At 32.8% G+C, this 16,211-nt stretch overlaps 1 protein-coding gene across 1 annotated transcript; it reads right to left on the minus strand.

Annotated features, from left to right (window-relative positions):
- Positions 1-1,372: 1,372 nt before the first annotated feature.
- Positions 1,373-15,233, minus strand: LOC132743725 (solute carrier family 25 member 16-like). Its single transcript, XM_060732278.1, has 8 exons — positions 14,681-15,233; positions 12,739-12,831; positions 12,039-12,172; positions 10,765-10,831; positions 9,410-9,595; positions 6,710-6,872; positions 6,123-6,194; positions 1,373-3,281 (listed from the first exon to the last, which is right to left on the minus strand). The coding sequence occupies exons 1-8, from the start codon at positions 14,748-14,750 to the stop codon at positions 3,107-3,109; spliced, it is 960 nt and encodes a 319-aa protein (XP_060588261.1). The 5' UTR covers positions 14,751-15,233; the 3' UTR covers positions 1,373-3,106.
- Positions 15,234-16,211: the final 978 nt, after the last annotated feature.

Below are 16,211 nucleotides of genomic sequence, written 5' to 3' on the forward strand. Positions count from 1 at the left end.
ATGCTGAAGTTCCACCATACCAGACTTGAGGGTTTTCATACTAGAATTATAGGCTTTCATCAAAATTATAGGTTTTCTGAATAGAGTTATGGGTTTTATACTAGAATTTTTGGCTTTTATACTAGACTTGTGGGTTTTCATACTAAAATTATGGATTTTCATACTAGACTTGTAGGCTTTCATACTAGATTTATTTTATTTTTATTTTATTTTATTTTTGGGGGGGGGGGATACTATAATTTTTGGCTTTCATACTAGACTTGTGGGTTTTCATACTAGACTTAACAATTTTCATACTAGAATTGTGGGTTTTCACACTAGAAAAATGGGTTTACATTCTACAATTATGTGTTATTTCTAAGTTTCGTTCAATGAAGATCCTGTATGCAGATATGTAAAAAAGTTCAATTGATAAACTTCATGCGTTAATGAGAAATGAGGTAACACACAAAATCGTTACCAGGTCTTATAAATGCCCAAGCTAATGGATATTTTGGGTGTATAGGATACCCCAGTATTCTTTGAGTATTCCAGGTTCAAAGCAGGCAATTGGATTTCTTTCTGAGGAATATCTATGTACTAGTATCAATATTTTCAAAACACAAATGACATGGCATATTTATCTGCAGACACATATTTGTCACCTTAGTGCAGTAATGGGTTAAGTTCTTCTAGATTTAATAGGAGTTAACAAGTTATTGCACTAAAGGTGATGAAATATGTTCATTCATCATGAACATCAACAGCGTCGGCACTGGATATCAAACATGAATGCATAGTTTGAACACAGGATTTTACCATATAGTTACTTTAACATAGTAATATAAGAAACTTCATCCACCTACTTTTTTTTCTCTTTTGAAATTACAGTGAAATGAAACCTAAAATAATAACTGTAACAAAAATGAAAGGATCTAAAATTAAAAAAACTTCACCTTGCCAATAAAAATTTGACAATGAAAAAGATAAAAAAAGTTTATTAAAAATGTGGAACTAGATTTTAAAAATTAACAGTATTAAATGGAACTAAAATAACAAAACACTGACAGTTTTGAAATGGAGCTACAATGATTGAAAGTTAACAATGTGCCGGGCAAAAACTCATGGCAAAGAATAAATGTCTAAAAATTTTATGATTGAGTACTGACAACTATCCTGAATTACTTTTAATGTAACCTTTTCTACCCTGACTTAATCTAACTCTATCTCCCCTGAGGTGACTTTTTTTTTAATGATGACATAGCGATTAATTTTTATTTTAATTAATCATCTCTGCATATAAACTGAAATCTGATGAGCACAGGGCTTCAACATGAATAACAAGAGCTGTCGGTAGGACAGCAACGCTCGACTATTCTTAGTGCTTGATAGTAAAAAAAATGCTTGATACAGTTACCTCCTCCTGTTTACAGGTTGGGGTCATGATGGTGAACAAGTGTGCAAAGTTTCAAAGCCATATGTCAATGGACTTCGAAAATATTTGAACTATTACAAAAACTTTAACGTAAATTCTAAGTCGAAAAAGGGGCTTAATTCTGTCAAAATGCTTGATAGAGTTACCTCCTACTGTTTACAGATTGGGGTCATGATGTTGAACAAGTGTGCAAAGTTTCAAAGCCATATGTCAATGGACTTTGAAAATATTTGAACTATTACAAAAACTTTAACGTAAATTCTAAGTCGAAAAAGGGGCATAATTCTGTCAAAATGCTTGATAGAGTTACCTCCTCCTGTCTACAGGTTGGGGTCATGATGGTGAACAAGTGTGCAAAGTTTCAAAGCCATATGTCAATGGACTTTGAAAATATTGGAACTATTACAAAAACTTTAACGTAAATTCTAAGTCGAAAAAGGGGCATAATTCTGTCAAAATGCTTGATAGAGTTACCTCCTCCTGTCTACAGGTTGGGGTCATGATGGTGAACAAGTGTGCAAAGTTTCAAAGCCATATGTCAATGGACTTTGAAATATTTGAACTATTACAAAAACTTTAACGTAAATTCTAAGTCGAAAAAGGGGCATAATTCTGTCAAAATGCTTGATAGAGTTACCTCCTCCTGTCTACAGGTTGGGGTCATGATGGTGAACAAGTGTGCAAAGTTTCAAAGCCATATGTCAATGGACTTTGAAAATATTTGAACTATTACAAAAACTTTAACATAAGTGGTTACGCCGACGCCGACGCTCGGGTGACTGCAATAGCTCTACTTATTCTTATCGAATAGTCGAGCTAAAAATGACCAAAAATGACAATGATCTTTCTTTATCAAAAACTCTGAGAATAAATGTTTTAAATTTTGCATAGTTTTTGTGTTAATTCGTAACAGCAGCTTAATCAATGTCACAAGCAAACCACAACTTTTTTTCTTTAAATAACAAAAAATCTCCTCTTCCAAAAAGGGATTTAGTTACTTATACTCTTATACTGCTCAATTTGCATAATATTTTGTTTGCTAGTTTCTGAGATTGAATGAGACTGTAGTTTTGTTTGTTTTGGGTTTTACGTCACATCGACACAGTATAGGTCATATCGCGATGTTCCAGCTTTACTGGTGGAGGAAGACCTCAGGTGCCCTTCAGTGCATTATTTCAGGCACACACGGGCACCTGAGTAGAACCACCGACGTTCCGTAAGCTAGCTGGATAGCTTCCTCACATGAAAGAATCCAAAGTCCCTGTCGGGGAGATTGTAGTATTACAAAACTAAAATGAGAACCTAGTGTTAAGAGTATGGTCTGATTGCACCAATATGCTGGCTTACCTGATATTGCTAGTCACATAAGTTTAGATATCTTAAAACTCTATAATATGTACCTTATAAACTTAATTTCTAAAACCTAAGCTTGTACTCAAGCCATACATGGCTAAAACCAAACTGCACCAATGTATGCAACCTCTACAAATGTCAGATCTGAGCCTGATGACAAAGCTCAATACTGGTGGCTGACCAACTTCCAAATTTTCAAAATACATACCCCTAAAATCAATAATGAACAGTTTCAAAAATGGAAGTTAGACAAGCAGATTCTGGGAATTCTGTAGGTTAACAGGTAAGTGTTGAATGCTGGAATGATGAACAATTCTGATGACTACTCATGGACTGGTATCATCTAGAAACACCCGTGTCCAGTCCGAGTAACTGCTTCATTGTCTCGAACACCGAGAACGAAACTGCCGTCATCGGTACTACACGTAAATAGTTGATAGTAATTCCACGATATAAACCATTCTTTATCCCATGCTCATGATATATTGTCTTTAATATGGACCACAAGGACTTGCTGAAAACGATAGAAATGAGAAAATTTACTCTTAATGGTTCATGTCTTACAGTCTATTTTATGGTCAAAGGGAAGTAATTCAAATGAAAAACAAATTCATCCAAGTATTTAATTCATTGGATGAGATTTAACGCACTTTACATTAAATTCTAAATTGAAGAAATAAAGAAAAAAAATATTTCTAGATTTTATGACATATCAAACCATAGACAACTGAATGTGAACAATGAATAAAATAAATTTACAGGTTTTTTTTGTTTTTATAAAGTGTTATCTTTAAGCAGAACTGCTAGTGTTGACATCCAGGGTACAAAAAATTTAAGAGGGATTTACAACTAGGTCGTCAACACCTTTTATGTGTATAATGTGATACACATTATCAGGAAAGTCGGACAAACATTGTGCTACACATTATAGAATGTACACTATAAACTCTTGAAAAATGATAGCCTTCATGCTAAATTTTGATCTTGCAATTATCTCAGAGCATTTTCCTTTTGACCATAATATATGTCTACAATATAGATGTTAGAATTGATATTGAATTAAAAGGAACTTTGGGAAAAGTGAGCTTTTTAAATGTTTGTAGCAATATACCGTATCTTACAAAAAAATATCATGGATCCTAAAGTTTTGGTTGTTATTTATCTATTATGTATAGAGAAAGTTATCATCGAAGGTGAATTAATCTTTAGATATGGGTTATTGATAAAATAAAAAAAAATGAAATGTTACGATGTATATAAAAGAAAAATGAACATAATTATGAGTAAAGATATTCTAATGTGCCATTTAATAGTATTAATAAATCTTCTGTATCAAAAAAGTTCAAATCCAGAAATTGTTTATCATGGCCAACTTCTGAATCAGAACTTAAATTAATGTGAATCCAAGTATTATAGAAAATGAAACTTAAATTATTAATTAATCCTCTGAATAAAAAATATAGTAAAGTATTATCAACTCTCCAAATAGAAATGATAATGAGTTACTAAACTTTCTTAATAAACGATTTACCACACATAATTTTGAATAAATATAAGGATTGATTGAATCTCATCAAATTTAGATTAAAATCCAAGGTTAATTATTCTTCTGGATCTAAGAATTATAATTAAATTATAACATTGTTTTTAAAAATTTAAATCAAAGCATGATAATCTTCTGGGTCAAACATTTAAATCTAAGTGTTATTACTATTCCCTAATCAACAATTTAATTTTAATTCCAATTGAACTTTTTTCAAGCTTTCTTACAAATATCATCTGAATCAGAATTTTTAATAATGATACAAAAGGAAATAATTATAGAGGGAATAATTATAGGATTTAACTAAATACAAATTGAATGCTATGACTTTATCATATTATTAATAACTATTAATGATCAAAATCAAATGTTATCAAAGTTATAATTTGAGCCGCGTCATGACAAAACCAACATAGTGCGTTTGCGACCAGCATGGATCCAGACCAGCCTGCGCAACCGCGCAGTCTGATCAGGATCCATGCTGTTCGCTATCAGTTTCTCTACTTGTAGTAGAGTTGGTAAGCGAACAGCATGGATCCTGATTAGATTGTGCGGATGTGCAGGCTGGTCTATATCCATGCTGGTCACAAACCCATTATGTATGTTTTGTCATGACACGGCTCATATTCAATTAGCAATGCCCTATGATGGACATTTATCAACAAAAATACAATATTTATTGCTTGAAAAAAAATCCTGTACAAGATTCAATTTGGCAATTATTATTGGAGATTATTGTGAGTTTTAGTACTTTCTTTTATGGCAAGAGAGATTTCTTTAAAAAAAAATGTGTCATAGTGCCACGGATGCCCCCGCATGCAGCCAAAATTTCAGATGGTGCATTAATTATTTTTTTCATTTTAAGTTCAAAGCCCTTAAAACTTTTCAATGTTAACACAAACCATTTTCATACAATGTTCAAGGCACTGAAATTATTCAGTCTTAACCTTTTAAAAATAGCATATTGCATATTTGTAGCCAAAATAATGGCTAAAAGTATGAGTGCTGAAACTGAAAGTTCAAAATTTTTCCAACATTCAGGAAAGATAAGTTTGTCCAAAATCATTGAAGCACGACCAAATTCAAACTTAAACTGCTTATTCCTAAGATGTATCTATATTATTTTCAAAGTGAAAGGGACATAACTCTGCCAAAAAATCATCAAACCATGACCAAATTCCAACTTTGACGGAATGACGGAAGGACGGAAGGACGGAAGGACGGAAGGACGGAATGACGGAACAGGGTAACACTATATGCCCCGGCCATTACATGGCGGGGGCATAATAAAAATCAAAATGTATTTAGATTAAAGACAGTTTTAAATACCGGTAGATATATAAAATATTTTTACGTCACACATATTGATCTCTCAATATCAATGGGCATACGCCATCCAGAGCATTTATGTTTTAACTGTGTATCTGGAATTTACATTTCATACATTGACTGTGTATCTGGAACATCTATACATTTATACTGTAAAATTCATTTAAACTTTTATTTTTTCATTGGCTCCACCCTGAAAGTAACATTAATTCTATAGGACTGGTAACAGATGAGACAAAAAGTTTGTCCGACCAGCAACTGTTGCTATGGGCATTTCTTATCAATGAATCTATTTTTAGAAAAAATCTTTGTCTGAGAATCACTCCTATAGGACAGAATAGGTCAATAAATCTCATATATTTCTTTTGGAAAATTATGATACCTTAGAAAACCCCCTGGAAACAATCAATAAATAACCATACCCAATTTGTGCACAAAGTTAAACAATCTTCAAAGTTTCAAGGTGTAAAATTTAAAACTCACTCAGTGTACTTGTCAGGTTCACATAACATGGTAGATAACTGTATTTTTCTTCTGACGACATCTAAAGGGTATCTGATAAAAAAACAACAGAATAAACATATGAGTATTATAATAATAAAATCAGATCAATATTTGTTATGATTGAAGCATACAGCCTTTAAAATAACTCAGTTACACAAATATGATGAAACAACTTTTCCTCTCAAACATTCAGTTCAGTTTCAATTTAGAAAGATATTTCATCCAAAAACCAGGTGCCAAGGACGATCTTTGTTACTTTAACAGCAATGTTAATTCATTTTATTTGTAATTTTTTGCAACTTCTAACATATTTTTGGTTGAATCTCAAAAGGGTCAACCCACCTTACCAGCTTTCCTGAATAACTAACCAGTAATTACCAATATCTTAGCAAGTGACCAACTACTAAACCCATCAGCGAGGGGAGACACAAGACCATAACATCTGATGCCCAACACCAATTGTCACAGATAAATTATCCCTCACCAGAGGATTGAACCAGCTACTCCCTGGGTTATAAACCCAGTCCTGTAATTAATGCTACCTGGTACATATGTAGAATACTCACACAATAGACTGTGCTGTTGCTCCAGCCATGCTACCACACAACAGTTTTGCAGGCAAAATAAGCACCAGTCCACCTGTATTTTTCGGACATGGACTGCCAAAAATATCTGGGAACGTATCCAGGAGGAATGTTTTTGTAGTTTCGAAAGTGTAGAAAGAAATTCCTGAAATCATATCAAACTAGAACTATCACTAAATGTGATTAATACCCCCACAAGACTGCTTCGGAAATGAGGATGTTACTAGTAACAGAATACCTTGTAAAAGAATTGAAATATAGAGTTATGGTTGTGGGCAATTAAAGATAGTTGTGGTTCTTGTATATTGCATTTCCTTTCAATGTGGTTGGCCATTGATGAAGTCTAATTGAATTACTCTGTAATAAGTCCAGAAAGACAAAGAAAAGGAACAAAGGGCAATAACTCTTTAAATACTGAAGATGGAATTATAGTTCTTGTGCACTGCACTTCCTCTTTTTGTGCTTGACCATTGTATGAAGTTGTTTTGAATTTCAACCAGTACGCTTTAAGTTATGCTCCAGACAAGGAAAAGTATCAAAGGGCAGTAACTCTGTATTTTGTCAAAATGGAGTTATGGCTCTTATGCACTGCACTTCCTTTTAATGTCCTTGACAACTGTATGAAGTTGTATTGAATTCCAAACAGTAGTTTTCAAGTTATGCTCTGGACAAGGAAAAGTAACAAAGGGCAATAACTCTGTATTTTGTCAAGATGGAGTTATGGTTCTTGTGCACTGCACTTCCTCTCAATGTGCTTGACCATTGTATGAAGTTATATTGAATTCCAACCATTAGTCTTCAAGTTATGCTCCGGACAAAAAAAAGCAATGGAAAAGTAACAAAGGGCAATTACTCTGTAATTTGTCAAGATGGAGTTATGGTTCTTGTGCACTGCACTTCCTCTCAATGTGCTTGACCATTGTATGAAGTTATAATGAATTCCAACAATTAGTCTTCAAGTTATACTCCGGACAAAAGAAAGCAATGGAAAAATAACAAAGGGCAATAACTCTGTAATTACTTTAGACAGAGCTATGGTTCTTATGCACTGCACTTCCCTTTACTGTGTTTGACAATTGTATGAAGTTGTTTTGAATTCCAACCAGTAATTTTCAAGTTATGCCCCGGACAAGGAAAAGTAACAAAGGGCAATAACTCTGTAATTAGTCAAGATAGAGTTATGGTTCTTGTGCACTGCACTTCCTCTCAATGTGCTTGACCATTGTATGTAGTTATATTGAATTCCAACCATTAGTCTTCAAGTTATGGTCCGGAAAAAAGAAAGCAATGGAAAAGTAACAAAGGGCAATAACTCTGTAATTACTTTAGATAGAGTTATGGTTCTTGTGCACTGCACTTCCCCTTATTGTGTTTGACAATTGTATGAAGTTGTTTTGAATTCCAACCTGTAGTGTTCAAGTTATGCCCCGGACAAGGAAAAGTAACAAAGGGCAATAACTCTGTAATTAGTCAAGATAGAGTTATGGTTCTTGTGCACTGCACTTCCTCTCAATGTGCTTGACCATTGTATGTAGTTATATTGAATTCCAACCATTAGTTTTCAAGTTATGGTCCGGACAAAAGTAAGGAATGGAAAAATAACAAAGGGCAATAACTCTGTAATTACTTTAGATAGAGTTATGGTTCTTGTGCACTGCACTTCCCCTTATTGTGTTTGACAATTGTATGAAGTTGTTTTGAATTCCAACCAGTAGTTTTAAAGTTATGCCCCGGACAAGGAAAAGTAACAAAGGGCAATAACTCTGTAATTAGTCAAGATAGAGTTATGGTTCTTGTGCACTGCACTTCCCCTCAATGTGCTTGACCATTGTATGTAGTTATATTGAATTCCAACCATTAGTCTTCAAGTTATGGTCCGGACAAGGAAAATGCAACGGACGTCTGGACCGACCGACCGACCGCCCGACCAACCGACCACCGGGTGACTCCTATATACCCCCCCAAACTTCGTTTTTGGGGGTATAAATATAAGACTTTCAAATTTGATCTCATTAATTAAACCCTGCAAGCTATTCCTACTGTTATATTCCAACATTTGGTATCCAATTATAACTAGATGCTGCTATGAGAAGCTGCAACACCGATTGACAACTTGCTTGGTGTCACAACTGGTTATCACACAAGTGTGGATTGTTGAAAATGAAAGAGAATCCAACCACAATTGGATACAAACCCGAGACTATAAAATTAGGAGTCCAATGCTTTGAACCTACACCACTGTCCCTCCCCCTATGTCTGTAGTATAGAACCAAGCAAATTTGCACTGCACTTAAGGATAAATAAACTCATTAGTCCAGATAGTCCCTGATCTTTCTCACATTTCAAAACATAAACTAATTTGCTTACTTTAAAAACACATAACACTTTATTGCAATTTTAGCAATACAATAGCATTAGATAATTTACTTCCAATAGAAACATAATTTCAAATATAATTTTCTTACATTTGTTGCTAGCCGAGTTTTATATTATAACAAGATTGTTAAGGTCATACAATATTCTTTCAGGCTCCTCACTTGGTAAAGGAAGACCTAAAGTGGCCATTTGTGCATTATAATTCAGTGATAAAACATAAAAGGACATCTCGGAAGAACTGTAAACCTTCTATATACTAGTGGCTAAATTATTGTTTATACATTAAACATGAAGTTACATGCTTACCTCCGTAGGGAACCATCCCAAGAAGAGTGGGTACGATACCTCGAAACAATGCCCACTTGCCCTCTTGTTGTGATATTGTTTTAACTGTATCAAGAACACCGAAGTATATCCGCTCATCTTTAAGCTGGAAGGCTATCCTTGCTCGCATCACATCAAGAGGGTATGTTGCTAAAACAGCAGTCATGCCTAAAAAGTAAATAAATAACATGAATATCAGCATCACATCAGGGAATCAAATAAAAATCAGGATTTACCGATAACATCAAAGGGATAAATATCAGCATCTTACCAAGGGGATAAAAATTATAAATATCAGCATACATGCTTAAGGGACAAACAACAAAATCAGCATACACCAATGAAATAACATAAATATCAGCATCACCCCTAGAAATACACTACAAATACCAAGTCATTAACAAGCCAGATGGTAAACAAATAACTGCATTATAACAAGGAAATACTTCACTAAAGCATTCTTATTTAAATAGTAAAAAAGTAACATAAATATCAGCCTGACATAAACAAGTGATGTTGTTTTGTCAATAATGACATAAGGATGTCATTATTACTGTTAGCACTAAATAAGAGCTAAATATTTAAGAATAAACTTCAACACTTCTTTTTTAACAGTATTTTCAATATTTTACTTATGTTTACTTTAAACAATCCTTAAAATGTTAATTTCATGTCAAATGAAACTGCTTTTGTCAAATGAGCATGAGCATAAACCAAGCTGATGGACAAAGGGAGGTAATCATTTTTTGACAAGACTATCAGTAAGACAGCATGTTTGACTACTCAAGTGCTTGATAGTAAAACAAGAGACTGAATAATGAAGAATTTCAAAAAGGGCCATAATTCTGTCAAAAATCCATGATAGAGTTATGGGCCTTGAACAGGGTTGTCCTTTTATGCTCTCAGATAAGTGTGTGAAGTTTCAACCAAAGTTTGATATTTCATGTACTAACTACGAGAGATTTTTTACTCTTTTTTTTTTTTTACAAAACCTGTGCCTTATAAATTTTAGCATAGCAACAATAAAAATTGTTTGAATACATAAGTCTATGAAACACATCTTTAAGTAGGGTTTTTTTTTAAATAAAAAGTTTATAAGTTCAAATGTTATGCTGGTTAGTGGAAATCTTCATATTTTTTGCAGAATTTTCAAGACAGGAATTTTTTAGATAATTGAGGATAGGACAAATCGATCAAAAACCAACACAATTTTAAATACCAGTGTTCAATAATATAAGGTAATAAAGGGCATTTTCATCTATTTTATCAAGTGGGAAAAGGTCTAAATTCAGATTCTATCTTACATAAAATAATCACTAGAATTGATAGCTACATACCTGCCAGAGATCCTGAGCAAAGATTGACCAAATGATGATGATCATGATGAGTAATTCTTTGTAAATACTGAAATAAAAAATATTCTCAACATTCAGGAAAAGAACAGCAAATCTTAAAGGCACATTATGCCTCAGAAATGAATACATTTTTACTCTTTTAGAAAGTGGAAACATGGGTTTTATAATGTTAAAATACTGAATTTAGAGAATGTTCAATGCTTGTTATCTTACCAAAGTAGCGCTAAAATTGAAATATTTGTCACAAAAGTTGTAAAATGTAAACAAAGTATTATTTTGACTTCCATACAAAATACTCAATAACTATAAGTGTACCAATTGCCAAAAGCAACAGAGGAAAAAAGAAATGTTTCAGGCAATTGGACAAGAGTAACTTTATGGAAACTAAAAAAGTACATCAAAAATAAAAAGCTTTTGAGAAATTTAAGCATTTTTGAGGCATAATGGGTCTTTAAATTAAATATACTATTATATATACTATTTTGAATCTTTAAACATCAAGTTTTCAGTGACAAGATTCATAAATTCTTGGTTTTATTGTTAATTAATATTTAAATTTGTCAGATATATATCTTGCTATCATGTAAAATAAGGAAATAAGAATATTATGTAACTACAGTATGACCTTACATTACAATTGAACCATGTATCACCTCTCTTTTTAATATTTTCAATAGATAAAGGGAGGTAATACACAGTAATACATAGTGAATGGCCATAAAAAGTAGGCCGGGACGACAAGGAAAGTGTGCTAGGGTGTGTGAGCCAAAAGCAAAGAGAATGCAGGCCTTTTTCTGGCATAACAGCCCTTTTCAAGGCCATATCCTTCTTTTCATCTTGTCTCATATAACTGGGCATTTAGGTTCTCATTTGGTTAATACCCTGTGGAAATTGCATGGAGCTGAATTATCACCACATTGTGTTTCAAAATTAACCCTTTAAGGGCATGACTGGTGACATGTCCCGAGCCAGTACACAACAGCGAAAGCTGCGTTTTGTGCCCTACATGAGTGGAGAGACCCTAATTAAGCATAGACTTCATCATGACAAGTGAGATATAATCTCCACTTTAAGTGAGATACAAGCCATACTCAAGAATACAAAATATTTTTGTTACAAATTTAAGCTATTAATGGATAGATAACAAACACTGTTACAATTTTTTTAGCTTGTTCATGGAAAATAAGTTATAGTTTCATGATATAATTTATATGTAAATTAATCGACAAACCAAGTTACCTGGTTTTATGACTTACCCCTCTATATTGTTCATATGACATAAACTGTATGGCAGCATAGGGAAACACTCGCACCATCTGTACATAGTTGCCTTTATACAGACCCTGGAACCCTTCCTTGTTATATACACCAGTGAGAGACAAATAAACTCCTGAAATGTTCAAATACACAAGTCAATCAAACATTTAATTCTATAATAAACTCCTGAAATATCAAACAAAATGTACTAATGTCTATCAAATATCCGTTTAGTTTCCTTGTTTTTATTGTGTTTCAGGCCATTTTAAAAGTATTTTAGTCATTTTGGCTTGTTATAGAAATTCTAACACCTGTGTATACACTTCAAATAAAGAAAGTCTACAAGTTTTATTACATGATACAAGAGTGAACGGAAGAAATATTGAACACTCAACTTGTATTGTTTTTTAACTAAAGTAAACAAAAAGTCACTATGTCAAAGGATTTTGAAAATTTGAGATATTGCATTATGCTCATACCAGACATATGTAAATTTTAAAATACATGACATTGGTTCAATCTTACGACACATGTCAAATATCCCTACAGTTCCTGCCTTTCATGCCTTCTTAAATTCCACCTAGATTAGCAACTAAGTAACTCACCTTTACGGTCAACATTCTTAATATCCTTTTTTTTACTTTTATTCTATCTAAATCAAAAATTTAAAGTAAAACAATTAATTTGTGATAATAAAACCTGTATTTTTGTAGAACTTGTTGTGGCCCTGCATTAGAATTTTCACTCTGTCCAGGGGAGCTACAACAGTTTTCGCACAGCATCCTGCTATTCCTGAAAAAAAAAATTAGAAAAACATCATCATTTGACTCCAAGTATAATGGCAAAGACAGTGGCCAAATGTCTCCTGCAACATTTTCAATTTTGCCGTGTAGGGCTATCTTTAGGGATTCTTGCTTTCTCAATTTTATTAATATGTGATATAATGTGATTTTTAATTACTTATTCAATTCCCGTCACATTTAGTAATTACAACTATGATGTGCAAATTTCCTCTATTGTTATATATTTATGAAATCTCTTCTCTTATGAAAACATCTAAATTTAGCCTGAAAATTTCTATGTAAATAAACATATGAACTTCATAAAGTGTAAAACAATAAAACTCTAAATTAAACTATGTTACATTATCTTTCCTACTTAATCATTGGCCTTATTTTCATTTGCACAAATTCATACTTCATACTGTCAATCTTCTCTATTATTGTTGAGAAAATAAATTTTTTTCACACCGTTACCAATCAACACACCAAACACCTGTGACTGTGATAAGGTACATGTAATGTAACAATTCACCACAGAGTTTTAAAAAGCATTTACCATGTGTGTTAAAATACAAATTTTTCACCACTGTTTTCAAACTTTTATTAATGAAATTCTTTAATTTTTTTCCATTTAATATTTCATTTGTTAATTATGAGTTAAATAGCAAGTGGAAAATTATAATAAAAACGGCTTTAATTTTATTTCAACATATTACTTTCTTGTAAATATACTCCTATGATTATGTTACTATTTGATAAATTAGAAAAATGATGGTATTCTAAGCTGGAGGCTACAAACAAACACACTCATTGTCAAATTAATTTTTAAAGAGCTTACTGGGCAGGAACCAGTTTCCGGACATATATTAAGCTGCTATTCATATCTGTTTTAACTGATAATTATTCTAATATAACAAAAAAATTCTTCACACAAATTAGCTTTCTTATATAATTAAGCTGATTTACTGAAAAATGTTTATGATTAGAAAAGTAACGATCACGTGATGGGTCTCGGAATGACTGAAAAGTGAAACGGATATTTTTGTGTGTAAGGTAGCAACGAAGTGCAAAAGTGGAGTAAACCTAGCTAAACACCGTTTTCCGATTCGTTACAGATTTAGCTCAGGGGAATTACACCCAATGAACTTCAAATGAAGTACATTGTGCATTAATTGCTACCCCAAATTATATCCCGAAATAAACAAAATATTGCGCATGCGCAGAACAAATAACATGTCCCAAAGGGATATAAGGCTGTTTTTAAAACACAGGTAAGATATCCTCATGAAATTTTAATGATGTATCAACTTGGAAGGAAGTTTATTTTCTCAAACAATCAAACCAAGCATCTTCATGACATATAATACGGATCATCATCGATAAAGCCAAAATTAAGCCGTTATAATACTTGTCTGGAAACTGGTATTGTCTGGAAACTGGTTCCTGCCCAGTATATATAAATTTCCTTTCAATTGAGTTAATTTTACCAAGACCAGTCACACTTAGACAATTATTGTTATAATCCTTCTGTGTGGCGGCAGAGACTTACATTGGGATAGGAAGCTCTAAAAATAGAAAATTTCCCAATACAGACCCATAATCCCTTGCACAAGATTCATTGGTCAATACAGCTGACTCCTGTCTTGTTTTACATAACCAAATGTGTTTATATTTTCATCTACTAACTTGGGTATAAATAAAACTCCAGTGCTCTGGATTACTAGGCAGACATTATATAATATTGCTAAAATGACAACCCGACAGCAAGTGCCATATACCACACTAAGTCATGTGTTAGAATAGGCAACCAACATAAAAACTACATGTTACAATTTCCAAATAAAAAAAAAAATTAATACCTCCAGCAAGTAAGGTCTTGCAAATAACAGATGGCTTCTTCTTCACACCAGTGACTGGAACTGCTACCATTTCACATAGGATGTTAACATGTTTCGGCTTATAAAATTTGTAGTACACAAAAAGCTAACATCTGATGTCCAAAAGTTAACAATTGATGGCTGAGCTAATGATGCTGGAGGAAAAACCACTGTTACTGTGTTGTGTATATTACGTATATGGTTGCCACTGGTTTGCTGCATGAATGGTGGTATATATTTAAATGGCTAACAATTTATGTTAAACATGTTCAATAAATGCAGATATAATTCATGTAATTTTAGTCACACAACTCACTTGTGTCGTGAGTCAAGTGATCATACTAAATTAGGGACTGGGTAGTTTCATGGAGAAATGTTAGCAAGGTTCCGATATCTTTCAAAGTTTAACTCAAATTTTTGATAACAATAAACATGGGATATAACAATTCAAATGATATCAGGATGTCAGAAACTTTGATTTGTAGCATAGCACCAACTTTCCAAAGTCTGTATCATCCAGACGTTTCTGAAAATGCGAACATCTGAATGATACAGATCTCTAAGACAATTCGTACTTAATTTGTTTCGCTTTCCACCATTTTCGTCCTAATAATAATAAGGTTGAATACCACAAATAGTCCCTGCGATCGAGCTAAATATATCATAAACATAAAATATGAAAATCTTTCATAGACCAAGTGAATCATTTAAAGTGAAAATTAAATCTGTGCATATGATAATAAGAAAATATCCCAAAAATTAAATTGAAAGTCGATTTTTGTTCGATCTATAGCCAATGGAATTTCATTTTGGGTGATTTTGTACAATAAAAATAATGATTCTGGAAAAACGGAGAGAGGAATAACACGGGGGAGGAAGTGTTACACGAAGGATGGAGTTCTTATGATAACTTGTTCAGGAGTTCTTGTGATAACTGTCACGGAGTTCGTCGGAAAACATCTGTATATACTACAAAAACACTCGTTAAAATGGTTATTTTCATCGTTCAAAAATGAGTTTTAGGTGCTAAATTAAACTTTAATGATTAAGCTTGTCTTACATCTTGTATTATGTGTCAAAGCCTAATTCACAGGCCATTTTTAATCGCCTCTTGCTTCAAATCTGGTAGTTTTCAGTAAAATTTCCAAATTATTTGCCAATTCACAAGTTTTGACCTGTTTATTTCTGGTCTTCATCCTTGCCATACATAATTACCTAATTATAATGCAAAATTGCAAACATAAAGCACCGGCTAACAGATTTATAGCCGATTTTTCAAATGTCCCGGAGTTCTTGTGATAACTCTGAAGATGTCACAGAGTTCTTATGATAACTTTTGTTATTGTCAGTGTGTTTCTTGCGCTAAAACATAGCACGTTTTTGTGTTTATCATTATTCAATAAGATTGTAAATCATTATGAAATGCAGTACGATCATCCTTTGCACAAAAATGTGGATAAAAAGTTGGTTTTAAGTGTCTGCAAAGGATAAATAGCTACAGTAAAAATTGAAC

This window comes from Ruditapes philippinarum, unplaced genomic scaffold (assembly GCF_026571515.1).
Source record: "Ruditapes philippinarum isolate M1 unplaced genomic scaffold, ASM2657151v2 ctg373_1_1_1_1, whole genome shotgun sequence".
In the NCBI taxonomy this organism is placed as follows: domain Eukaryota; kingdom Metazoa; phylum Mollusca; class Bivalvia; order Venerida; family Veneridae; genus Ruditapes; species Ruditapes philippinarum.

Bases quoted from the DNA above. Each gene is read 5' to 3' on its own strand.
- LOC132743725 (XM_060732278.1), bottom strand. From the start codon at position 14,750: ATGGTAGCAGTTCCAGTCACTGGTGTGAAGAAGAAGCCATCTGTTATT. The intron at 10,832-12,038 runs GTAAGTCATAAA...TTTTTATTTCAG, and splicing joins CATATGAACAATATAGAGGG to TATTTACAAAGAATTACTCA. The intron at 6,195-6,709 runs GTGAGTATTCTA...TTTTTTTATCAG, and splicing joins GCAACAGCACAGTCTATTGT to ATACCCTTTAGATGTCGTCA.